The sequence below is a fragment of the Ursus americanus genome, chromosome 5 (genome assembly GCF_024610735.1).
Source record: "Ursus americanus isolate L20-20 chromosome 5, mUrsAme1.1.p, whole genome shotgun sequence".
Lineage (NCBI taxonomy): Eukaryota > Metazoa > Chordata > Mammalia > Carnivora > Ursidae > Ursus > Ursus americanus.
Window position 1 is genome coordinate 53,155,326 of NC_142131.1, and position 25,028 is coordinate 53,180,353.

The 25,028-nt window shown below is 49.4% G+C and overlaps 1 protein-coding gene and 1 long non-coding RNA gene across 2 annotated transcripts in view; both read left to right on the forward strand.

Moving 5' to 3' along the window:
• The window catches only part of LOC123790276 (uncharacterized), a 46,728-nt gene extending 36,056 nt beyond the window's left edge, over positions 1-10,672 (forward strand). The window contains exons 2-3 of the long non-coding RNA XR_006779044.2: positions 4,576-4,726; positions 10,384-10,672. This is a non-coding gene — a long non-coding RNA (uncharacterized LOC123790276). The remainder of the gene's footprint in view (positions 1-4,575; positions 4,727-10,383) is intronic.
• Positions 10,673-12,608: 1,936 nt separating this feature from the next.
• Positions 12,609-24,616, forward strand: HBEGF (heparin binding EGF like growth factor). Its single transcript, XM_045794524.2, has 6 exons — positions 12,609-13,050; positions 13,264-13,437; positions 16,224-16,401; positions 21,589-21,744; positions 22,558-22,648; positions 23,202-24,616. The coding sequence occupies exons 1-5, from the start codon at positions 13,005-13,007 to the stop codon at positions 22,628-22,630; spliced, it is 627 nt and encodes a 208-aa protein (XP_045650480.1). The 5' UTR covers positions 12,609-13,004; the 3' UTR covers positions 22,631-22,648; positions 23,202-24,616.
• The last annotated feature ends 412 nt before the right edge of the window (positions 24,617-25,028 follow it).

The following is a 25,028-nucleotide window of genomic DNA, read 5'->3' on the forward strand; positions in this document are numbered from 1 at the left end:
GCTCTCCAGAAATGCCCAGCCAGGGGCAAAAATATTGTGTGCGTTTTCTGTGGGATCACGTCTGACCCCACTGTGTTTTGTGTAAATTAACAGGAGTAAGTCACTGGCCTGGGTCTGAGGACTGAAACCGTCAGATTATCCTGCTCCCTTCTCTGTATCAAATACAAACAACAACCCCCCAGGACTGTTTTGGGTGGCACCAACACACCATAAGGGCACCCATTTGGATAAACAGAGACCTAATAAGTAACTGGGTCTGTGGAAGCCAGGCTACAGTAAGGGAGACACCAGGCAGAGTCCCAGCACAATAAATGAGCTAAGGAGGCATATCAGGGAGAACACAGTGCCTGAGGCTTAAATTCCTTTGTCCAACCACACCTGGAAACTTTCCAATTTAGCTGTATCCTTGGGGTCTGCCCTTCTAACTCAGCGCGGCAGTAAGGGCAGAGGAACCAACTAGAGTGTGTGTATGAAGGAGTTCCTGGAGCCAAAAGAACAAAGGAGAATGTGGTCTATTAGCAAGTCCTTTTGGCTCTACCTTCAAAGTAAACCCAGCATCCAACCACATCTCCCCACCTCCCACACTTCTACCGTGTTCCAAGCCTCCGTCCTGTCTCACCTGAATTATTTCAATAGCTTTCTAATCCCTTGCAATCATCTCCCTGCTTCCATTCTTCCTTCCTTGCCCAAAGTTCTTAATCTGCATAGCAGCCATAGGGATCATTTTAAAAGGTAATCAAGCTACACTACTCTTCTCAAAACTCACCCAATACATTCCATTACTCCTAGAAGAAAAATCAAACTCTGTCATGACCTGTAAGATCTACAGTCTGGCCCTAGCCTACGTTCCTGGCCACATCTCATACCATTCTCCCTTGCTCACTCTGTTCCAGCTGCTTGGTCTTTGTCTGTTGTGCAAAGTCTGTGTCTGCCTGGGGGTCTTTGCTGTAGATCTTCCCTCTGCAAGGAAAGCTCCCCCTGCCCCCCGCCGCCCCGCAGATCGTCACATGACTGGATCCCAGTAACCTAAGTGTCATCTTAGACGTTACCTACTTAAGGAGACCTTGTTTTGTCAGCCCAGCCCTGTGTCTCCACTGTTCTCGGTTTTATTTTCTTCCCAGCAGTTATCAGTACCACTATCTGCCTCATTTATTTGCCGTTTATTGCCTGCCCCGCCACACACACACACTGGAATGTACCGTTCACGGAGCAGGTATTTTACCTATATTCTTCAACGGCTACCCCTAGCGCACCTAGTGGAACTCAATAAATACTTGTTCAATGAGCGCATAGAAAGGGAGGGGCTGGAACATAAATGCGTTTCTTCTGGAGGTCACACGAGGGCGCTGCTTCCGCCGACAGGATCGCTTGGTCCACTCACCAGCCGCGTTTGCTTCCCCAGTGGACCCTCCAGGGCTCGGAGATTTATATAAGAGGGCAGGGAGGGGTCCTTAATCCTCCAACTTTCCCTGTATTGGCCCAGCGGGATGGGATGTGGGGGGAGCTCAACAAGGATGGAGAGAAAGGGCTAATCGTGCTCTTTTGAATGTAGGTCCACTAGATACACGGGACCCCTCTCTTCCCTGGGAAATGGGACTTGGGGCTGATTCTCCGCACCAACCCCAGGTCCGGACTTGGGATTTGCCTCAAGTCCAAGGAGGTCCCAAGATAGGAATGAAAGGAGTGAGTCACTATATTATCACTTGGGGACAAGGTACTGAGTCTGAGGGGGGAGTTGGTTTCAGCCCCAGGAGGAATAGAAACTGGCCTAGGACCTAAGAGGGCCTGGAATCCCTGTGACCACCCACTTCAAGAATGTGCCCCAACCTCAGGGTAAGTGACTCAAGAGAGCCCGAGGGGGACAGGAACAGGCATTTGGCATGAATAACCCCCCTCACACACACAGCCTCCTTTCTCAACTCCACTCCTGCCAAAGTTCAGAGGGTCTTACTTTGCCTTCTCTGTGACCCCGACTACCCTGCCTCCCAAAAATGCCTGCAGTAGAGGGTCACCATGTCTCCACTCTCCCCAGGCTCCACTCCACCTGCCGGGTCCTAAGTGCCCTGAGCTGTGCAGGTTGTGAGGGACGTGAGTGAGAACCCACAGGTTTGTCTGTGGGCCCCAGTTGTCTCCTAGGCAGGGCTCAGTGAAGGTAGGCTATATGGGCAAGCAGCCTTGGGTGTGGGCACTGGAAAATGCCCTAACCCAGGAATCCAAAAACTGGGTTCTTATCCTGGCTCAGTCACAGATTAATTAGGTGTTCTTGACCAAAGTCCTTCCCCTCTCTGAGTGTGTTTTCTTTGTATAAATTGGAACGTTGGGGTAGATGATTTCCAAGGTTCAAAGCATACCTTTATGCAATACTCTGAGCTGAATCCGGAGTGGAAGGGAGTGGTGTCATGAACAGACTGCCTTGGTGTAAATCCAGGCTTGGTCACTTTCTTTTTTAAAGATTTTATTTATTTGACAGAGACAGCCAGCGAGAGAGGCAACACAAGCAGGGGGAGTGGGAGAGGAAGAAGCCGGCTCCCACTAGAGAAGCCTGATGAGGGGCTCGATCCCAGAATGCCAGGATCACACCCTGAGCCGAAGGCAGATGCTTAACGACTGAGCCACCCAGGTGCCCCTGGGCTTGGTCACTTTCTAACAAGTGGATAAGAGATTTATCTTTGCAGAATCTGAGTTTTCTTATCAGCAAAAGGGGAATAATAAAATATCCATACCATAGGCTTTATTAAATGAAACAATGCAATTAAATTAAGCCTACCACATAATATACACAATATGGAGGCCATAATTACCATGTAACTGAAAATAACCACTCATAGAGTGGGAAAGAAAGAAAGAAAATATATACTGAAATGTCAATTGTATCCAACCCTGTGCTAGGCACATTACTGTTTTTTTTCAACAACTGAAAAAACAAAACAAAACTTTTACTTTTCTGGGCTCCTGGCTGGTGCAGTTGGTTAAGTGACTGGCTCAGGTAGAGATGTGAGATAGAGCCCCATGTCCGGCTCTGCCCTCAACGTGGAGTCTGCCTAAGACTCTCTCTAGCTCTCCTTCTGCCCCTCCCCCTCAAATTAATAAATCTTTAAAAATAAAACTTTTACTTTTGAAAAACTCTGTAATTTTTTGACTAGTTATTTATGAGAGTCTAATTATAGAGGAAGACATGAAGAAGTTGCAAAAAAGATACAGAGAGGTCTCTACCTGGCACCCCAATGGTAATATCTCACATAAAGACAGCACAATATCAAAACCAGGAAAATGACAGAGGCACAATACTGTTAGCTAGGCTACAGACCTTATTCAGATTTCATTTGTTTCTACATGCACTCATTTGTCTATGTATGTGTCCGTGTGTGTATAGTTTTATGAAAGTGTATCACATGCGAGCTGGGCAAGTTGCTCAACTTCCTTAAGCATTGGTTTTCTCATCTATAAACTGGGGGTGAGGGACGCCTGGGTGGCTCGGTCTGTTAAGCGTCTGCCTTTGCCTCGGGTCATGATCCTAGGGTCATGGGATCGAGTTCTGCATCGGGCTCCTTGTTTGGTGGGGATCCTGCCTTCTCCCTCTGTCTCTGCCTGCTTCTCCATCTGTCTGCCACTCCCCCTGCTTGTGGTTTCTCTGACAAATAAATAAATAAATAATCTTTACAAAAATAAATAACAAAAAAAGAAACCGGGGGGTGAAAATACTATCTTCCTCAGAGGACTGTTGTGAGAATTAAATAGGATAATGTATATAAAGTGCTCAGCGCAATGCCCGAAATGTAGTGAGTGTTCAATAAATTTAAGTATGTTTTAATTTTTTATTTTTATTTTTTATTTTTTTTTTAAGATTTTATTTATTTATGTGACAGAGAGACAGCCAGCGAGAGAGGGAACACAGCAGGGGGAGTGGGAGAGGAAGAAGCAGGCTCATAGCGGAAGAGCCTGATGTGGGACTCCATCCCGGATCACCAGGATCACGCCCTGAGCCAAAGGCAGACGCTTTAACGACTGCGCTACCCAGGCGCCCCGTTTTAATTTTTTAAAAGATTTTATTTATTGATTGATTTGAGAGAGAGAAAGCGAGCAGGGGGAGGGGAAGAAGGAGAGAGAGAGAGAGAGAATCTCAAACAGACCCCGCACTCAGCAGGGAGCCTGACTCAGGCAGGATCCAATGACCGTGAGATCATGACCTGAGCTGAAACCAAGAGACCAACCCTTAACCAACTGAGCCACCCAGGCACCCCAGTACTTTTTTTTTTAGAAAAAACATGTTTTGAAAAGTGACTTGAAATACATAAATCATTCATATTTGTTTTTTTAATTCATGTTCCTTATAGGAAAAAAATAGAAAATGCTCATAAGAGTAAAAATAACAAAATAAATTTTCACAATGCCCTTACCATAAAATAACCACTATTAACCATTTTACTCACACCGCAAATATGAGGCACATTTCATTATTCCCACTTTGTTATAAAAACACTGAGACTCAGGAAGGTTAAGCAATTTGCCATAGCTACTGAGCTTATGAGTGAGGAGCTGAAATTTAATGCACGCTCTTTCCTCCCTTGCTCCCAGCTGGGGGCGGCAGACAGGCGCAAGAGTAACACCGATCCAGGGCTCACGGGGATGAACAGCACCTGCGGCCTTCTGAGTGCTTGCTAAGTTCCAAGCACTGCCTTGGCACCTTGGAGGTCACCTCCACGAGTCTTCACTATAGCCCTTGGAGGTAGGTATCGGGCCCATTTCTGAATGAGGACACTGAGCCTCAGAGGTACCTTGGCCAAAGTCATAGCTAGCGGCTAGTGGACCCAGGGTTCAGAAAGGTGTCAGTTGCATGCCTCAGCCTGAGCGTCCAAGCCTCTGCTCTCAGGGATCTAGTAGACAAGATGCTCGAGGAATATGTGTGGAGGGAGAGTCTTCCCAGTTGGAGGTCTGGGTTTCCCTAATCTGGGGTACCCTTCCCTGACGCCCACTCTGACCCCAGACCACCAAGATCCAGCCAACACTTGGAGCGGGCCCTGACAGTTGGAGCCTGCTTCAAGTCCTCACAATGCCCACACTCCATCTGGAGTAGAGGGGTCAGGGCATTTGAAGGGGAGAAGGAAGAGATATCAAGGAACCTGCGTCTGTAGCACAAAACCACCTGCATAGTCCATCAACTGCTCTGCCTCAGGCTTTCCAAGCCCCCATGACCGAGCCTTCCAGATTCAGGAAGTGTTGGGAAGGCAGCTACAGGTATGTGATTTTTGAGTTTCACAGTAATTATGTATGCTCTGCTTACTTCCGGAAAAGATTTAAAGACAATAAAATACATGGATACAAGTAAATATTTTAAAAATGATCACTCATAATGAAACCAAAGCAGAGAGGAAAGAAGTAATTGTCCTCAAAATTCTGGACTAGGGATAATCATTGCACCTGAACGTCAAAACTTTTGTGGGGGGGCGCCTGGGTGGCTCACTCGTTAAGTGTCTGCCTTCGGCTCAGAGCGTGATCCCAGAGTCCTGGGATTGAGCCCCACATCAGGCTCCTCTGCTGGGAGCCTGCTTCTTCCTCTCCCACTCCCCCTGCCTGTGTTCCCTCTCTCACTGGCTGTCTCTCTCTCTCTGTCAAATAAATAAATTAAAATCTTTAAAAAAAAACCAAACACTTTTTTTTTTAAGATTTTTATTTATTTATTTGACACAGAGAGAGAGCGTGAGAGAGCACAAGGAGGGGGAGTGGCAGAGACAGAGGGAGAAGCTGACGGGGGAGGGGGGGAACACTCGATCCCAGGAGATCACGACCTGAGCCCAAGGCAGAGCCTAACTGACTGAGCCACCCAGGTGCCCCAAGCATCAAAACTTAATTGTGATCTTCCTGACAGTGGAAGCAAAAAGAGAACATATGAATTCGACATTTGTCATTGTCTAGTAAAAGGAAGTAGCTATGCCAGATAGTCGCGAGAGCCAAACTTTCTAACACTGAACTAACTACAAGAGGAATTTGTTACACCTTATTCAGACACTGCCCAGGGACCTTACATGTAATAGTATCTAAAACAGCACTTTTACAAAGGATACAGAAAGGCTTCTCATGTGAATATCTCCGGTGTTAGTGGACTTCACTAAATAAATATTTTCTTTTTATAGCAAATATGTTAATATTCTTTTACTATCCTGAAATAAAGTTCACAGAGAATATCCTATCTGTATATTTACTTTTTTCTCTTTTGTAGAAGTCTGTCCATGTTAACATTTTGATATTTTTTTCCAGTTTTTTTCCCTACACATGCGTTTCAAAAGTATTTTAAAATAATTATAGAGAGGGGTACCTGGCTGGCTCAGTCAGAAGAGCACGTGACTCTTAATTGCAGGCTCATGAGTTCGAGCCCTATGTTGGACGTAGAGATTACTTAAACAAATAGATAAATAAACTTTCAAAAATATGAATTTTTTAACAAATAAAATAAAATAATTATAGAGATACAATTCTGTATACTTTATTTTTTCCTTCTTTCTTTCTTTTTTTTTTAGTAGGCTTCACATGCAATGTGTGAGAGTGCCTGGCGCTCCACCCATGCACTCCTAATTTTACTTTTTTAAATTGAGGTATAATTAACATATAACATTATACTAGTTTCAGGTATAAAACATAATGATTTAATATTTGTATATATTTGTAAAATGATCACCGTAATTGCACATTTACTCTTTAAAGAAAGTCAATACCCTAATCAATAGAAAAGAGAAAGTGACTAAAAATAAAATAGGGGCACCTGGATGGCTCAGTTGGAAGGGCATGTGACTCTTGATCTTGGCATCATGAGTTTGGGTCCCACATTGGTTGTAAAGGTTACTTAAATTAAAAAAAAAAGTTTTAAATAAATAAAATAACACCATTTGAATATGCAAATACTTGCTTAGGACTACTCTAGAAATCTCAGTGAAGAAACCCATTGCTTGCACCTACACAGACTTACTTCAAATGTGACAGCTACAGATACTAACGGACACAAGTGTGTTGTTTGAGAACTCAGATACCACCAAAATGAACAATTCATGCTAATTTCATTCCTGGAAAAGTCAGTGTAAAAACTCTTATAATCAAGTTTCTCACCCACATGGATGTCTGGCAAGACACTCAAAAGCATGTGGAATACGGGACAATTGGGGTGGGCAATTTTTAATTGTGTGAGCCTGACATCTTTTCCTCCAAATGCCTGAGGACTCCCTAGTTTTTGGACAACTGAAGACTCCCCGCAGATTCCCATAATGACCCCTAGGGGGCAGTATCTCTCACTTTGTGAACCATTGTACTGGATCAACCCTCTATTATAAAAAAAGCAAATGGATAAGGTTAAATTTTTAAATTACAGCTCCGTATTGCATTTCTAAGAGGAACCGAACTTACACATTCCTGGTACAGGATGTGATGTGACCTCATTCCAAGGTTGAGCCTTAGAGAAGTGAGTAACAATAGTACTGACCCATTTCTGTAGGGCTCTCCATTTTGCCTCTCACTTTCAGAGGTGCTATCTCCTTAGTCACAAGAACCCCCTAAGTAGATTGTTATTCTCGTACATTGAGAGCCGAAAAGGCATGGAGAGAAAGGTCTGCCCCACAGATCTGCCCCACAGGTCAGGCGCTGGTGGTCGTCATGGAATTGTCTCAGCAGGACTTTGAATAGCCGCGTGCCTGCAAACAATCCACGACGGACATTTACTGGCCAGCTCCTGAACACAGAGCAGTTGCTTCAAACTCTCACTCTACACCTGAGACTTGAAGAGGAAGATGAGTTGTGTGATGGATGAGTGAGGAATCCCTTGCCCCCTCCCTGATGACAGCCAGCCATCTGTGCGAGGGGATGGCCAAAGGGGTAAAGTCCTGTTAATCCCTCAAAGTCACAGAAGTGGGCCCTGAAATGGAGGAGGAAGGCTTGGAATCCAGGCCCGATCCAAGCACATTATAAATATTCCTTCCTCAACATCTGGGAATGACAGGGCCTCCTCATCCCCTAAACGCCCTTCCAGCCTTATCCATTCCTAGTCTTCATCCTATTCAGATGGATCCTGAGCCCAGGCAATCAGACAGGAGATCCTGCTCATCCCCACGAAGTGTTACCTGGCATGACATTCAGGAGCCCCCAGGCAGCATAGGAGGTACAAAGGGGCTCCAAAGGGCAGATCTGGGTATAAATCCAGCTGCGCCCCCAAAACTGCCTGATCATCGAGCTCAGCTGGGGATAGAGAGTGGGGATGAAGGCAGCCTGGGGCAAGGAACAATGACTCCTTAACTCTCAGCTTTCAAGTTTGGGTAACTCTGGGCTCATGGCACCCTATGAAAGAAACACCCTCAAGGGAGGTGCCCTTTTCCCAGCCAGCAGAGTTTTGGGTCTCCTGAGGACTCTCTTCTCCTGGTCACAGTGGAAGGAGAAGATGGCTGAATCCCCTCTCCCAGGGGACACATGCTACTCTCTGAGCTCTGAGCCAGGGTTGCTACCTTGGGTAAAGGTTTTCAAAACTCCAGGAGGCCTTGGAGATCCACCATCTCATCGTGAGCTTGAGGATCTCTCAGCAGAGAGGTGAGGGAGGATGGCTGCCCCATGACAAAGCAGTACCTTTTTAAAGTTTCCACTTGAAGGAAGTAAGGGAGGGAGGGAGAGAGAGAGAGAGGGAGAGAGAGAAAATGAAAGAGAGAAAGAAATAAAAGGAAGAAAGACAGAAAGACAGAAAAGAAAGAAGAAAAGAAAGGGAGGGAGGGAGGAAGGAAGCAGCATTTGGAGATCGTGTGTGTGTGTGTGTGTGTGTGTGTGTGTGTGTGTGTTTATTTTTTTGAAGCATTTGTTCTTAGTAGCAGTTGTCACCAAGTAAGCACGTACCGTGCGCCAGGCATCACAGTCTGCTTTACACACATGATCTGATTTAACCATCACAAACCCCTATAGTAATAGCTACTATTATTATTCCCATCTTGCAGATTAGCAAACTGTAGGTCAAAGAAGTTGAATAACACGTCCTAAGCTAGAAAGTACCAAAAAAACGAAAAAAGCATATTCAAAATTTGAACCCTAGACTGCCTGGCTCCCAAGGGTATACCCATTTCACTAGCTGCTCTGCTGTCCTGCCCAGTCCTCCTTCCAGCCTTGAGGCAGATTCTTACCACTGCAGGACAGGTGGGGCGCTGAGCCTCAGTAAAGCTGACAGTGTTACTGTCTGTAGCCGCAGGGAGATGGCGGCCATTGTCTCATCCATTTGTCACGGGCAGTGTTGAGCTTAAGAACAGAGGCCCAGGAAGAAAGAAGGAATTCAAACTGAGGCTTAGATTCTCACTAGCTGGGTGACCTGGGACTGCTACTCACCTGTTGTAGCTTCAACCCCTTAAAATGGGGAGGAATGTCTAGTCTTAGGGCAATTGTGAGGATCGTACAAGATAATGTGCGCGAGGTGTTGAGCACAGGACAAGTGTCATTACCTAAAACTCCTCTGCCTCAGAGGCTCAGATTCTGTTCAGATGCTCAATAAATTATTCCAGTGAATTATGCAGACCAGTGCTTGGGAACCTGGTTGATGTCAGAATTAGCAACAAAAGTATAAAAGCTTGGGCCCCACCCCAGGTTTTGAATTAGGAGGCCTGGGTGGGGCTTGGACCTTCTTATCTTTAATAAATTCTCAGGTAACGCTGGTGCACAGCCAGGTGTGGGGGAACCAATCTACCCGCACAGACATTTCAGCCACATTGGGGAAGGGATTCGGGTTGGTTCCCTCTCCAAGTCCTTTTCTCCCCTTTCTTCTCATGAGCAGTACCCCTTTGCCCCACTTCCTCCCCACTGGCTTCTCTCCCCAAATCAAGGTCTGTATGGCCCGGCAGTGAGTCAGTGATACTCAGTGTCCCATGGAGCCTGTCTTTCCAGAGGCTAGGGAAGCCGGGATGGAGCTGGAGAACAGGATGCCAGGGTTTCTGCTCTGGATTTGCCCCCTTGTGACTCACTGGTCGCCCAGAGCCAGTGAGTCTTCAAGCCTCAGTTTGCTCATGGTCCATAGACAGTTGGGGAAATTGGAGTGTCCTGTTTGGACTCTGCTTTCTTAGGAGTATGTCCCTGGCCCTTGACAGCCAGAGAGCAGGTGGGGGAGCATATGAAAAAATCCTGCATGATTGTGCTTTCCCATCACCACCTCATTTGATGCCCACAGTGATAGGAAATAAACTCCAGCATCTACTTCAGCCTGTAATGTCCTCTGTTCTCTGTCCCTAGCCTTCGCGTCAAGGTTATCGTATATGCCTCCTTGCTTTCTGTTCTCTGGATTCTCTAAGTTTGTTCCCACTTCAGTTTCTGTACTATTTGCATGGCTTGGGATGCTTTTGCAATGGATAACCACAAGTCTGTTTCCTTCTTTTTATACAGGTCTCAGCTTACCTGTCACCTGCTCAGAGACGAGTTTGCTGATCAGTCACCAAACCTAACGTGTCATCCCAAGCACTGGGACACATCACCCTATAGTATATCACTGCATTTGAACTTTCACTGGAGCTGTTTTTCCTTTTTTTATTTACTTAATATGTTGCCTGTTTCCCTTTCTGTAAAAGGGAAGCGTCGTGAAAGCACATTCTCGGTTGCCTCGTTCATTGCTGTGTCCCTTGTGCCCGAAAAGCATTCATTGTATGTTTGTGGAATAAATAAGTTAATGAAATGACCCCAGCCTGAATTGTGATTTATTTTCTTTGGTCAGAGGACACCCCAGGTTCTGAGAGGTGAAGTGACTGTCCCAAAAGCATTCCAAGCCTTTAGTCTTCTTTTTCCAGGCCCTTCCCGTAAATCCTGGCTGACACACAAACCGAGGTGGGGTGAGGCTCCTGGGTGTGATGAAAACTTGGAGTTGCCCCATGAATGGGGCTGCTAAGGCTGATGTGGAGGTGAGAAGGCGGAAAGACGGAGCATGCAAAGGGAGAGGCAGGCTGGGACAGGAGAGCAGGGTGTGAACCTGGCTGCAGGTAGGGGGAAGGGGGTGACTTGGCCGTGTGTCAGGAAGTGTTTCCCTCCACCCTCCCCTGGGGAGAGCCCTGACCCCAAAGTGGTTTTGTTTGGGGGAAGGAGATGGCCAGGCAGTTGCTAAGGGAGAACAAAGGTGTGGCCTGGGTGGTGACCATCCACTGAGGTACTAGTGATCACCCAAAAGAATAATCCCAAGGTGGCACTTGGCCAAATAGGTGACAGGTGAGCTTCCGCCTGAAACCAGTCCAACCGACAACATAATAGCCTCAGACTGGGCAGGAAGGGAGAGAAAAGAAACCTCTAAGGGAATGGAGTAGTCAAGGTAGAATGCTTATAAGATAATAGGCCACATTTATTGAGAGCTTATAATACGCCTGGCATTGTACTACTTTCTTATATGAGTTTCCTCGTTCAATCTTCAAAAAGCTCTGTACAAAGGAAGCCTTATTCTTATTGTTATTCCCATTTGAGAGATTTGGAAACTGAGGCTCAGTGAAATTAAATATCTTGTTCAAAGTCACTCAGTAAGTAGCAAGGTCTGGATTCCAACTTAGGTATGTAGTAATTCCAGTGTACTATGGAAACCTAGGCCTGGGAAGGGCTGCTAGGAGCAAGTCAAGAGGGCAGACCCCTGCAAAAGTGGGGATGGAGAGAGACAGTGGGATAGCCTGTGTATAAATAGGAGGCCTGTTTTTATCTCTACACATGGGCTGAATCAGGCAAGCAGCTCTATTTGGCACAATTTGAGGGCTCTGAATGCCAACCCAGCCTTGTGTCATACAACTCCCTTCCCAGCATGTCTGTGGGAGCTGAAATATCTCCCGGGAGAGTCATTTCTTTGGGTCAGGACACTGACAGCAGAAGACCCCTGTAAAAATACATAGGTTGGAGGAGAAACACATCAATCTCCTGGCACCTGTTGAACATAGCAACCTAGGCTAGCCAGCTGGCTCCCATGGGAGAGGGTCTCAGTTTTGATGTTGGGAAAGACAGTGGTGTTCCAAGACAAGGAATAGTATGAGGCTTGTTGCACAACTATTGTCTCTCCGATCCCAGAAGCCTGGGAATTATAATCCATAGTTCAAAAATCTTAATGAAGACTATGTCCCCTGGGAGAAAGATGGAGGGAAGGCACTCCAGCATCTGGAAGAAATACTAACTTCCTTTGCTTTTGCTGGATTGATACCAACTGCCTGCAACTGCAACTCTGGTTACTTTGGGCCCATGAGACCTGCTGGCATTGGTGTGTCTAATTTTTTTTCATGTGTCTAATTTTTAAATGATAAATGAATTATTATTTACTATTTGCCGTGTTGCTAGACAAAGACGCGAGTGCCCTTCAGAAGGTGACATGGGTGCAGATCCCTGGTGTGGAGCAGGGATGGCTGGAGGGACCAGGCCTGGAACAGAGCAAGGAACGAGGGGTGTCCAAGGGCAGAGCTCAGCTCACCAGTCACAAGGCTGCAGCGCGACAAGGGTTTGGGGAAAGGTAGGAACCGCTCCCCGCCACCTGCCGGTCGGCAGCCCTTCCCACAGTCAGGCGGCGGCTGCCCTGGCCTGGTCCCAAAATATGTGAGCGCCGTCCCCTACTCCCGCCCCCTTCCCCCGCCGCGCCCGCGGAGTGGGGGGCTGCGGGGGCTGCGCGGCCGGCGCCGGGAGCCGGGCGAGCGGCCCAGCGCGGGAAGGGGGAGGGGGAGGAGGCGGGGCGGAGCTTCGGCGCCTCCCGGAGCCTTATTCCCAGCCGCGCGCCGGGGAGCCTCCAGTCGACCGAAGGACCTGCGGGAGGCGCGCGCCTGGCTAGCCTGACCGAGACGCAACGGGCTTGGGCGGGCGGACGGACAGAGTGAGCAGACAGACGCCCAGCGGCCGCCAGCTCCACGCGGGTCCCAGCTAGGCTTGCGCCCAGAGGCCGGCAGCAGAGCGAAACCGGCCGAATCTCCTGCGCGCCGCCCGCCCCGGCTCCGGTGCCAGCGCCCCGTGGCCGCCGCCTCCAAAGTGATTGCTGCCTCGCCGCCTCCGCCGGGTCCAGGGCCATGAAGCTGCTGCCGTCGGTGGTGCTGAAGCTGTTTCTGGCTGCAGGTGAGAGGGCTGCCGACGCCCCCGGAGGTCGGGGGTGGGGGGTGGGGTTGGGGACACAGTGCTGGGGGGGCACAGGGGAAGGTCGCTGCAGCGACCCCAGCGCGGGCCACTTGGTGGGGCCCGTGCTCCCTGGCAGGAGGGCGCCAGCATTGGTGCGCGGCGACCTGGGGGTCTGGAGAAGGGGTCTGATGCGGCCTCGCCCCTCACCCGCAGTGCTCTCGGCGTTGGTGACTGGCGAGAGCCTGGAGCGGCTTCGGAGAGGGCTGGCGGCTGGAACCGGCAACCTGGACTCTCCCACTGAATCTACAGACCAGCTACTGGCCCCGGAAGGCGGCAGGGGCAGGGAAGTCCTGAACTTAGAAGAGACAGACCTGGACCTTCTAAGAGGTGGGTGTGAGGGCTGACCATCGTCGACCCCGCGGTGGGCAATTGGAGCATAAGTGGATGGAGGATGCATGCTGTTTGCGCACACCTGTGGGTTGGGGGTGTTCATGGAGGACTTCAAGGAGAAGCTGCTGAGCCTGACAAGCTTACTCGGAGTCCCGAAATGTGGGTTCCACTGTCGTTCTTGCTGTTGAGTCTCACATGTCGACTTGCTGCCCTTTTGGGTAGTTTACAGCCTAGAGAAGGCAAGGTGTCTGGGGTCTTGTGCATTCCTCTGGCGTAAGCTGGAGGAAGGAGAGAGGAATGGTTGGGATGCTTTCCGTAGAGTTTCTATATAAAAATGGGTGCAAGTCTTAGTTCCTATATCAAATGACTATTATGTATAAAATGACAGCCGTAGAGAGCCTAGGAACATAGTAGGTGTGCAGTCTTCTCTATCCACCTGTCTCCAGGTTGGAGAAACAGAGGGGAATGAAGAACTCTTGGTCCCCCAGGTGAGGGCAGTATCTCTTCGGGAGCCTATGAGCTGCGAGCACAGTGTCCCTAGAGAGAGAGAATGAAACGCCATGTGTCTACCAATCCTACCGAAAGGCTAGAGACTTCTGACCACCCTGAGTCCCTGAGAGACTCCAAGGGACGAAGGCCAGGTGGGACCCTGCAACCAACGGATGGGGCTGTGGTTGAGTACAGGTACAGGGCAGAGTCCAGAGCCTCCAGCATCGCCCACTTGGCTGCCTCCAGCCACCTGAAGTGATTCTTGAGGGTGGAGCAGGGACGGAGCCCTGGAGCACCAGAATGACTAATTTGGTTGGAAAGATACCCACCTGTTCCAGCCCCGCCTGCTCCTCAGCCACGTCCCCCCTCCTTACCCAGAGCTTCCCTTAGGTGCTGTCTCTACTTCGCATAAATCAAAGATCTGCTCCCAAGCCGAGCCTGTGCTGCCACCCTTCATTGTCTCCCCGTAGCCTTCTTGGGTCACCCCTGGGCTGGAACAACCTGGATTCTCCTAGCCCTCTCCTCCTAGGCTGGGCAGAGCTGGGCTGTGACTCACCCTCCACCCACACGGCTGCTCCTCATACCTCTGCAGACCTGACTCACTGCTCCCTGTCCCTGGCAGGAGCCTCGCTGTCACTCTGTCACCCTCTTCCTCCCCTCTCTGGTTGGCTTGCCCCTCCTGCCACAGTTTTACCACAGCTCTGGTCACTCAGAGCATCCGTCTCATCTTCTGAGCTCGGAAGGGACTTGCGTCTACACCAGAGGAAACGGGACTGTGGGACTACTGGCACCTGCCTTTCTTCCCTTCTCTTGGCTTTGCTGGGTGAAAGCTGTTTTTCAGGCCTGCGGATCCTATCATCTAAAATGAATAACTATTATCATTTATTAAGTACCTATTGTGTTCTAGGCACTCATTATGCTATTGTGGGTTGATTAATCCCGTAGCAACCCTCTGAGATTGAACTTCTGCTAGCCACTACTTACTGAGAAACCCCAAGATTCAGAGGGATTAAGCCACTTGCCCAAAAATCACAGGGCTGAAGTTGGAGCACAGGTGTGCTGACTTCAGAGCCCATTCATTGTCTCCTTCCTGGTTCAACATCCCGGGTGCTCTAGACTTGTCCAGGGGGAAGGGACAGGGGTGCATGAACCGTTTGGTATATTGGGAAAGAGCACTCCAGAGGCCACGTTTCTGATCTCAACCCTGCATGATCTTTACCAAATCACTGCCTTTCGGGACCTCGAGTGTTTTACCTGAAAATGGAAAGCCATGATATTCTTTCAAGTCACTTCCCGCTTGAGGATCCTGGGTCTCCAGTCTAATGTATGATGCTCACCCTTGCACCAGACACATGGCTACAGCCATGGGCAGCAGGCACATTTTTTTCTGCTGGGAGCAGGGAAGAGAAGGCTGGCGTCAGACCCCTGATGGGCTGATGGGCGTAGCCCAGGGTCAGTCCCAGCTGGATGTCTGTGTGAGGCTGTTTTTCCCCCCTTTGAAGTGTGGAAGGAATGGGGGGAGTCATCATTGTTCCAGTTCCTTCTTGATAGTTCCTTACTTTCCATCTTTTGCCCCATTGTATGTACTATACTCCTCCAACCTAGAGAGCTATAAACAGGACATTTGGGGGTAAATGTACTAGAACTTCGAGAGAAGTGGTGAGCTGCGAAGGACACAGAGCCAGGTAAATATTCTGCTTGAAGTCAGAAAAGCAAGGCCCTGACCAGGGATGGCCTGCTTGCGGTCCCTAAGCCTAGCTCTGGCCTGGGCTCTTGGTACCCTGGTGCCTCAGAGGGTGGCCTCAGAGGGGGCCATCTGGACATGGACACTGTTGTTATTTTAGGACACCCCCCACAAAAAAAAAACCCTCCAAGTACCTTCTCCAGAAGCAATTTTTATCTCTGACACTGTCTTCCTGCAAGTGGGTCACTGAGTGCAGCATCAGGAAATGAGGTTGATTTAAGGCCAAAATAGCACCAAGTGGGCGTGGGGGAGTAGATGAGGATGGACAGTGGGTGGGGGCGAGGTTGGTACAACTGCCCAGTCAGCGGCAGTCACTCAACAGAAGCTAGCATTGTTCGAATGAAGTTCTTAAACGGAGTCTGAGAAATGCTTTCCTTGGGACCCCTGTAGCCTGTTTCCTCCACTGCTTTCTGGTGGTTCTGCCCAGTCTTCCTTTGGCCCCAGGGAGGGAGGTGGGATCAAAGAGTAGGTATTTCTTCCAGACAGGGTGCTGTTCTGAGTCTTTCCCCCAGGAGAGTCAAAGACTTAACAGGATCCTTTTCTCCTGCAGCTGCTTTCTCCTCCAAGCCACAGGCTCTGGCCACACCCAGCAAGGAGGAGCGTGGGAAAAAAAAGAAGAAAGGCAAGGGCTTAGGGAGGAAGAGAGACCCATGTCTTCGGAAATACAAGGACTTCTGCATCCACGGAGAATGCAAATATGTGAAGGAGCTCCGGGCTCCATCCTGCATGTAAGTGTCCCTTCCCTGGGCTGACTCTGCTCAGCACACTCTTTGTCAGTCACGTGGCTGTTCCTCGTTGTCACTGTTCCTTGAATTGATAATTCTACCCAGTTTCTTCTCAATTGTTAGGCGGAAGTTGGGAGGAGGGGAAATATTTTTAGTCAGCGGAAGGGGCTCTCCCCCGCATGGGATGTAATTTCCTGTGGTGTAGGATTGTGACGCTCTTTCATCCTTGGGGACATTTCCTGCTTGCTCAGACATGAACATGTGGCTAGGAGAGCTGATACCTGCAGGCAGGTCCTTCCTTCAGTCCTGCCTCGTGCCCTACTTCGGATGGGAGAAGCCAGCAGGCCACATGGCAGGGTAGGCTTCCTGGGTGGAGCAGAGCTCCTGTGGCCTCCTTTCCCAGGCCCTGTAGGCAGGTATGAGGTGCATGTGGACTCACGCCGTGCAGATGTGTGTGCTCGGACACATGTGCGCTCATATGAGAGCGTATGTGGGTTGATCTGAAGGCATGGCAGGACTATGGAGAAAGCAATCATCATGGGAGCAGGAAGAAGCCCCTTCGTCTCTTCTTCCTCATCCTAGCAAGGGCCAGGACGTGGGGGGACAGAATGGGTATTGGCCTTTGGCCATGGGATTGGGAGAACACTTCCTTTGTGCAAGATTAACAGGAAATGGAACCCAACCCAGTAGGCATCAGCCCCTGGTCAGGCAGCACCACCCTTTCCCGGGGTGGAGGGGTCATGGGTTCCCCAGCTACTCTGCTAGGCCAAGCCCAGCAAGCGGCTGCCTTGGCACCCCCTCAGGGATGACGGCACTGCCATGCTCTCTGGCAGGCATAATGTCGCCACTGTGCCTTAGGCCAACACCCACATTCGACTACAAACATCCACTCTCTTCCTCTGGGCACAAGATCCCTATAGAGAGACAGGCTTTGTGACTTGGGAGACTCTGGCAGGGCCAGGAGACTATGAGGTGCGTACCACCTCTCAACCCGTCACAAAGACTGGCTGCCTGGCATCTCTTCCTACTATGATTAGTACTGATCCCTTGGCTTTTAAAGCTTCCCTGGCCTGTCTGATCTCACATAGCAAAGCTGCCCTGCGTTTGGCAATTGGCAGACAGACCCATCCCTGTCTACCACGTCCACGAGCACTTGTGTGTCGTCCCCTGTAGCATCCTTGTCAGGAGCTTGGTATTAGAGGGAGTTGCTTTACAGTAACATAGACCGTCCCCACATTATTCTTCCCAAGGCCTTGGGATAGGGTAGGAAATGTTCGTCTTAGATTTGTAAAATGCCATCATTAGCACAGGATGGAGGAAGTGACTCTGAGGGTAGTTGAGGTGGATTGAGGCCAGAAATCTGTTTGGTCCAAACTGGTCCAGGGCTTGGGTGTATGGACTTTGACTGCTTCGCTGAGAACCTTTGTAAGGCTGCTATCCTGGAGAGCTGGGCTTGACCCACCAGCTACAGCCAGTAGTTCAGGGTGCCCGGGGCCATGGTGGTCCTAGGGATAGTGATGATAACCGCGAAGCTGCCTTCTCCCCTTTGCCCCATCACTTCACAATAACGTTTACTATGAGCTGAGCCCAGCAGGTATGTGTTCAGTACCCACCTGGCGCCAGCTCTTCTAGGGAATGGGGAATTATAGTCATGTCCTGGATTCCCAAAAGCTCAAGGGGGGTTGGGGTTGGCAGGGCTTGCTATCTCTAGTTGAAAGGTGAGGAAGCTAGAGCCAGGAAGTAGGAAGTGATTTGCCTGAGATCAACAGCTAAATAAATGGATGGAAGCAGGACAAGGATTCAGGTGCCTGACTTCCAGTCCCGCATGCTTTTCATGCCCCTGGGCTGTATCAGGTGTTGGCTTGTGTCCTTCTTCCCTATCTGTCCTTACAAAGTTTGAATAGGATTTCATAGAGGACAGCTGTTATGTTGGAGGTCTCTTAAGGCTTTCACTACCCTAAGAGTGTAGCAATCTGATTTGAAGACTCTGTCTCTGCTTCCCAGGCAGATTTTCTAGGGGCTGGATTCTGTGTCCGCTTTGGCTACCTCCTGCCTCCGGCCTTTGGAACTCAGGGCAGAATGCAGCAAGAAGACACAGAGCTCCTGGTGGGGGAAATGTGGTATCTGGTCACCTACATTTGGGGCCCTTCGTTGCTCCTCCTTCCCTCTAGACCCAGGAACCACCAGCCAGGGTGTGTCCAGGCCGCCCTGAGCAGCTCGAGGCTGGCTGGCTTCCTAACCCAGTCCTCCACAGCCACCATACACAGGAAAACCCTTTTGTGTCACCAGCCAAAAGTTGCCCTCAAAGAGCAGTTTCCTGGGGCTCCTGACTGGCTGCTGACCCAGAAACTGGCTGCAAAGTTTCCTGTGGCCGGAGGAAACCTGGAGGCAGTCAGGCTGAGGAGAACTCAGCTGAAAGACAGGCGTGGGGCCTTCCCTTGGCCTCACTGGCCAGATGCTGAGAAGGAACGGCGAGCCCCCTTCTCTTTGGCTCCATCTGACTTCGGTGCCCCATTCCTCAGGGCAGTGCCCTCTGGAGTCCTATTATATAATAACTCACACATATGTGGGACTTGGCCTTTTGTTAAGGGCCATTTAGTATCTCATTTGACCTTCAAAATACTCTCGTGAAATAGGTATTTATTATTCCTGTGTTTTACATGAGTAAACCAAAGCTTGGAGAGGTAAAAGTAACTTGCTCGAGATCACCTGGCCAGAAATAGCAGCAAGACATGAGGTAGGGGGCGGAGAAACCGAGTCGGGAAGATGTCTCTGGACCCTAGAGGGTTCTTACTTCCATTGTAATACAAGTTATGAAATGGGTCACAAACATCAGTAGGAGGAACACGTTTCAATTTGGTGGGTTGCTGGCTCTGAGGAAGACACATGATCTTGCCCCCACCCAGGATGCCTGGAACGTCCTCATCCCCCCTCCTTCCCCAGGGAAGCCAGGAGTCATCTGCAAAGGGAGGGGGAGGTGGGTAATATTAGGATGTTTACATTATTATCCCTTTGACTCAGGGTGGGGGTGGAGGGATTATGTAACTGAATTGCGGGACTCTGAGACCAAGCTTTATTTCTATCATCTGAGTAACTACCTGTGGGGTTTGAGTGATGGCTGGAAGTGAAAAACAGCCTCAGCCTCAGCTTCCCTTCCCCCACCAGGAGAGCATAGCTTCTGAAGTCATCTAGACTGCTGGGTTGAATCCTGGCTCTACCTCTCACTAGCTGCGTAACGGTGGGCAAGTTAGCTAAGAACTTAAGCCTCAGTCTCTCCATCTTTAAAATGGGGATAGTAACTCCTGCTTCACAGAGATGTTTTTAAGATTAATTGAAATGATTCTTGTAAAGCAGTTAACACAGAGTACTTGGCTCACAGTAAGCCTTTAATATTTGCTATTTATTATTCAAGTTAATAAGAATAAGTCAAAGAGGAGGGTCAGACAGCCCCAGGAACCTATCGCCTCATCAGATATGTGTTTCCTTGGGGTAATCTGCGCTGTTCAGAGTGGAAAGAATCATGAATTTGGAATCTGCTAAGACTGGTTTCTAGTCTCAGCCTCGTTGCTTCTTAGTTGTGCTACTTTTGGTAAATCACAATCCCTCTGACCCTTAATCTTAGTCTTTCAATCTGTAAAATGGGGCTATACCTGCCTTCCAGATGTTCTGAGCCTCAGTTGAGCTAGCAGATAAGGATGGTGCCTCATAAACTTTAAACTGCTGTGCGTAAGGGCTTCTCCAGGGCCAGAGAGCTTCCTCCGTATCCCTTCAGGATGGGGGACGCTATTTTGCCCACCTTGGCCGATGGGACAGATTTATGGAGAGGCTGGGCACAGAGCCGTGTGCCCTGCCGTTGTCTGTATATGGGACTGACCCCCGTTCATCCTACAGTGTGGGGTGGTTCCCCAGAGCAGCCCGGAGGAGCCGAGGCAGGGAGAGGTGCTCGGCGCTCTGCAGCGGCGGCCTGGCCCCTCTGCTGCTGCCCTGTCTGGATAGGGGTGCCTCTTGGCAAGAGGAAGGGATTCCTTGCTCTGAGGTTCCGCATGCACAGCCTGCTTCCCAGAGAAGGCACAGCTCAGAATACAGGGCCACCAGCTTCTTGGGGCTTCTGTCAGCAAGCTGGTGGCCCGAAGTCCCCAGGTAGATGGTGCCAGTGCAGTTGTGGGTGTGATTGGGGAGCACACTGAGCTCAGAGTCAGACAAACCGACACCACACTTCTGCTCTGCAGTGTCCATGGGGAAGAGAGCTCTGCCTTGCCGTGATGTGGGGGGCTGCCGCCTACATCAAAGGGCCTCTTGGGCGCGCAGATACGGGAAGGGATACGAATGTGCTTGTTCAACTGAACGCGCTTCCAAGTCTTCCTAAGAGCTTCGAGGAAACGCTCTATGTCAGAAGAGGCATTTGCCATCTGATTGATTTCTTGAGTGTGAAAAGCCAGAGGGTTGTTTCTGACATTTTTCCACGCTCTGGCAAGACAGCTGGGCAAGAAGAAGTTACCTTGGTTTTGTTTGCTTTGTCCTATGATGGAGGACACCAGATAGCCCAGGGTTCAGAGGCCAAAAGTTGATGTGAAGCTCTCAAATTGGGCCCCGCACCCAGAGGGAGCTGGGAGTTCAATGAAGGGAACTTGAGAAAAATGACTCCTGGCAAAGGAACGGGACCTATTAATAGGATGGGCCGTGGCTGAGAGGGACTGAGGGCTGGAAGCAGTGGTGGAGAAGGCTGGGTTTATTTCTGGGTCAGAGTTAAGGGGCCTCACTAGAGGGAGTGATACTCAGTCCCCTCAACTCAACCCACCAGCTTATGGACCTAAGTCTTCTGAGGGACTTAAGCAGCAGGTCTTAATACACATGTTATAAATCATCCACGCATGGAACATATGTAGCTTGGACCTTGACGTCCTCCCTCACTTTTTCCCCTGCCTGCAGCAGGAATCTTGAGCCAGAGAACCAGAGGGAATGGAAAGGGGGCAAGAGGTCGGGAGGAAAGCCATAGAGCCTTCAGAGGGGCTTTTCAGGGGTCTTCTCCTAGACTCCTACCAGAAGGATAGAGGAAGGGTGGGGATCCAGGCCAGGGATTGATAGGCTGAGGCTGTGAGGACTGGGATCTGGCTTAGGTAGGAGGGCCATTTCCTGTAGAGGGAGGCCAAACCACTAAGCTCATCTCTGCTTTGTCCTGTCTTGAACCAGCTGCCACCCCGGTTACCACGGAGAGAGGTGCCATGGGCTGAGCCTCCCAGTGGAAAATCGCTTATATACTTATGACCATACAACCATCCTGGCTGTGGTGGCCGTGGTGCTGTCATCTGTCTGTCTGCTTGTCATCGTCGGGCTTCTCATGTTTAGGTGAGTACTGGGGCCCCCTGCAGGCTGTTTCTGCAAATCACTCCCATTCCTCCTCCCACTGGGTCCTCTGCCTGTGATCACGTGAGCCCTCCAACCTCCCAAATTCCAGGCTAGGAATCTGACTGACATTCCTGAGTACAGGTTCTCCAGGAACCGAGCTTCTCTGGCCTGACATGAGTCCAGCGTCCAGAGCCCAGGGCAAAGATTGCCAGGTCATAGCAGGTCCTGCTGTTCACAGCTTTTCACAGCAGGCCTAGTAACCCACCTGTGGGGTCTACCTCTTCACGCAGTCCTTTCCCTTCGCTCTGTTCTTTGATGGCATTAGTGTGTGGTTTGATAGACAAAGTATGGGTGGTATATGGCTGTTGATATATCCTTTCAATTCTGAGGCATCTCAACCTCAGGCCATGCTTCCAGTCCAGGTTATGTTCTAGGTTGGGGGAGACCTACCAAACACCCTGCCTGTTTCCAAGCCCTGCAGTTCATCTGCTGTGAGACCTGGACCAAGTTACCCGTCGCTGTGAGGGCTATAATCTTACAGTGATCGTAATCTGTCTACCTGCCTCATAAGGATATTCTGAGGATCATGTAAACGAGGTCAAAGTTCTAAGCAAATTATAGCCTGCTGTTAGAGACAGGCATTCCTGGGGGCAGTCGGGCCTTTGACCAGAGGCCTGTTGGGCTGCCATACCCTCTTGGCTTTTCCAAGTAATGGAGGGAACCGTCGTGGCAGTGTCCCTTAGAAGGACCTTCTCTGGGACCTGTACCCTGTCATATCAGGCAGAGCTTGCTCACAAAACTTGTCTCCTTCAGGTACCACAGGAGAGGAGGTTATGATGTGGAAAGTGAAGAGAAAGTGAAGTTGGGCATGACTACTTCTCACTGAGAGAGACCTGTGCTCAAGGTAACGGTCCATCCTTTGCCCCGTGGCACCATCACCATCTTCCCCAGATCTGTTTCAAGGCACTCTGAATTCTTCTCGCAACCTGTGGGTTGGGGGGCAGGCTACTATGGAGTCAGGGTCCTATTGCAGAATGGTTTTCAAAAAGGATTTCAGTAGGTCATCTCCACTTGGGGTGACAGTTGCTAGAGAAATATCCAAGAGAGATACCTGAGACGCCAGCTTCTCCCATCCTTGTCCCCTCTTCTACCCATTCCCAGATGATCTTCATAAGACTGGAACTGGGAAGCTCTTAAAACCCCTTAAGACTGGATCCAGCTTTAAATGCTTTCCTCTTGGGGCGCCTGGGTGGCACAGCGGTTAAGCGCCTGCCTTCGGCCCAGGGCGTGATCCCGGTGTTATGGGATCGAGCCCCACATCAGGCTCCTCTGCTGGGAGCCTGCTCTTCCTCTCCCACTCCCCCTGCTTGTGTTCCCTCTCTAGCTGGCTGTCTCTATCTCTGTCAAATAAATAAATTTAAAAAAAAATAAATAAATGCTTTCCTCTTGTGCTTTAGGAATCTGTGGGGGGACTGCTACCTCTGAGAAGCTGATCGTACACTCTGCAGAGGGAAAGAACGTCACAGCTAGTCAGGAAGACTCCTTCGTTCCCAGTTGCTATCTAGTTTGGGCCTCCCGTGATTGCTTTGCCAAAATACCAGAGCCTTCAAGTGCCAAACGGAATCTGTCAAAATGGGATCTTGGGCAGAAGAAAGCAAAAGTGAGAGACCTTCAGGCCCTTCTGATTTCCCTCCTCCAAACCCCACGTATGCCCATAAGTTTGTTTAAGCAATTAACTTCTGGATTCAGATGCCAGTTAAATTCCATATGCTCCAGGATCTTTGGCTGATAAAAAAGGAGAGGAAGAAGGAAAGCTTTGTGGATTGGAAGAAGGTAACAAAGATTGAGAAGCCATGTACTCAAGTAGCCACCAAGGGATCTGCCATTTGGACCCTCTAGCGCTGGATGTGATGAGCAAACTGTGAAATACCACAAGCCCGAGAACTCTGAATTTTGGGACTTCTACCCAGACGGAAAGATAACAACTATTTTTTGTTTGTTTGTTTGTAAAATGCCTCTTAAATTATATATTTATTTTATTCTATGTATGTTAATTTATTTAGTTTTTAACAATCTAACAATAATATTTCAAGTGCCTCGTCTGTTACTTTGGCAATTTCCTGGCCCTCGACCTCGTCTACCCCACCATCTGGCTCAGCGTCGCACCCCAACTCTGAGATGGTTCCATGACCCATCTGTAGTAACCTGTTCTCTGTCCACGTTTCCGAAGATCTTCCACCGTCCCAGTGCCACAGGGGGAGGTCAGTAGAGTGGGGATATAGGAATTAACGTTGTCAGATCCACTCTATGAGTTGGACTGCGGTCTTGCCCAGGCGATTTTGTCTACCGTTTGTGTTTTGAAAGCCCACGGTGCTGATGTCCAGGTGTAACAGATATTGGTGTTTGCCTGTGTCCTCTCCCTGCCAAATCTCATAAGAGGTTGGGCTTCCATGCGCGCAGCTCTCCTGGCTTCGCAACCCCCATGGCCCCAGGCCCACAGAGCGGGAACCCCCTCTTCCCTGTGTCAAGACATTTCTCTTACTCCTGCCATTCTTCTGGTGCTACTCCATGCAGGGGTCAGTGCAGCAGAGGATAGGCTAGAGAAGGTATTCGCAAAGAAAAAGGCTGAGGAGGAGCAGGAAACGTTGGAGCCAACTATTCTTGTTAACTGATGACCTACCAGTGACTACAGAGTTTGGAGGTGAGGAGGGCTTTTGTGTAACCCACCCACCTCACCAAAACTAAAAAGGTATGCTGTCATGGTCCCTTCTGGAAGTTTCTGGTGCCATTTCTGAACTGTTACAACCTGTATTTACAAACCTGGTTCATATTTATATTTTGCGAGTCAAATAAAGATAACCTTTACTCCATAGACTTCTGTCTGCTTGTTTTATCCGGGGACTGGTTTAGCATAGGTAGTTCCTAAACCCTGAGTCGGTAGTAGGCTCTATGCCAGGCCTTTTTATGTACGCTATCTCAGTATCCCGGACAACAGTGTGATGCAGGTACTATCACCATCCCATTTTTCCAGAAGAGAAAGCTGAGGCTCAGAGAGGTTATGTAACTTACCTGAAGATACACAGTTGGTAAGTGACAGACCTGGGACTGGCAGTCTGACTGCAATTATTTGTCTTAATACTTATACCACCTCTGAGACAACAGAAAGTAAGCCTTTCACAAAGGAATTTTTTTTTAAAGATTTTATTTATTTATGTGACAGAGAGAGACAGCCAGCGAGAGAGGGAACACAAGCAGGGGGAGTGGGAGAGGAAGAAGCAGGCTCC

What these genes read in the sequence shown, in the direction of transcription:
- HBEGF (XM_045794524.2), top strand. Translation starts at nt 13,005, where the DNA reads ATGAAGCTGCTGCCGTCGGTGGTGCTGAAGCTGTTTCTGGCTGCAG. An exon ending in GAAGCTGTTTCTGGCTGCAG is followed by an intron (nt 13,051 to 13,263) that starts GTGAGAGGGCTG and finishes CCTCACCCGCAG; the next exon opens with TGCTCTCGGCGTTGGTGACT. An exon ending in AGACCTGGACCTTCTAAGAG is followed by an intron (nt 13,438 to 16,223) that starts GTGGGTGTGAGG and finishes TTTCTCCTGCAG; the next exon opens with CTGCTTTCTCCTCCAAGCCA.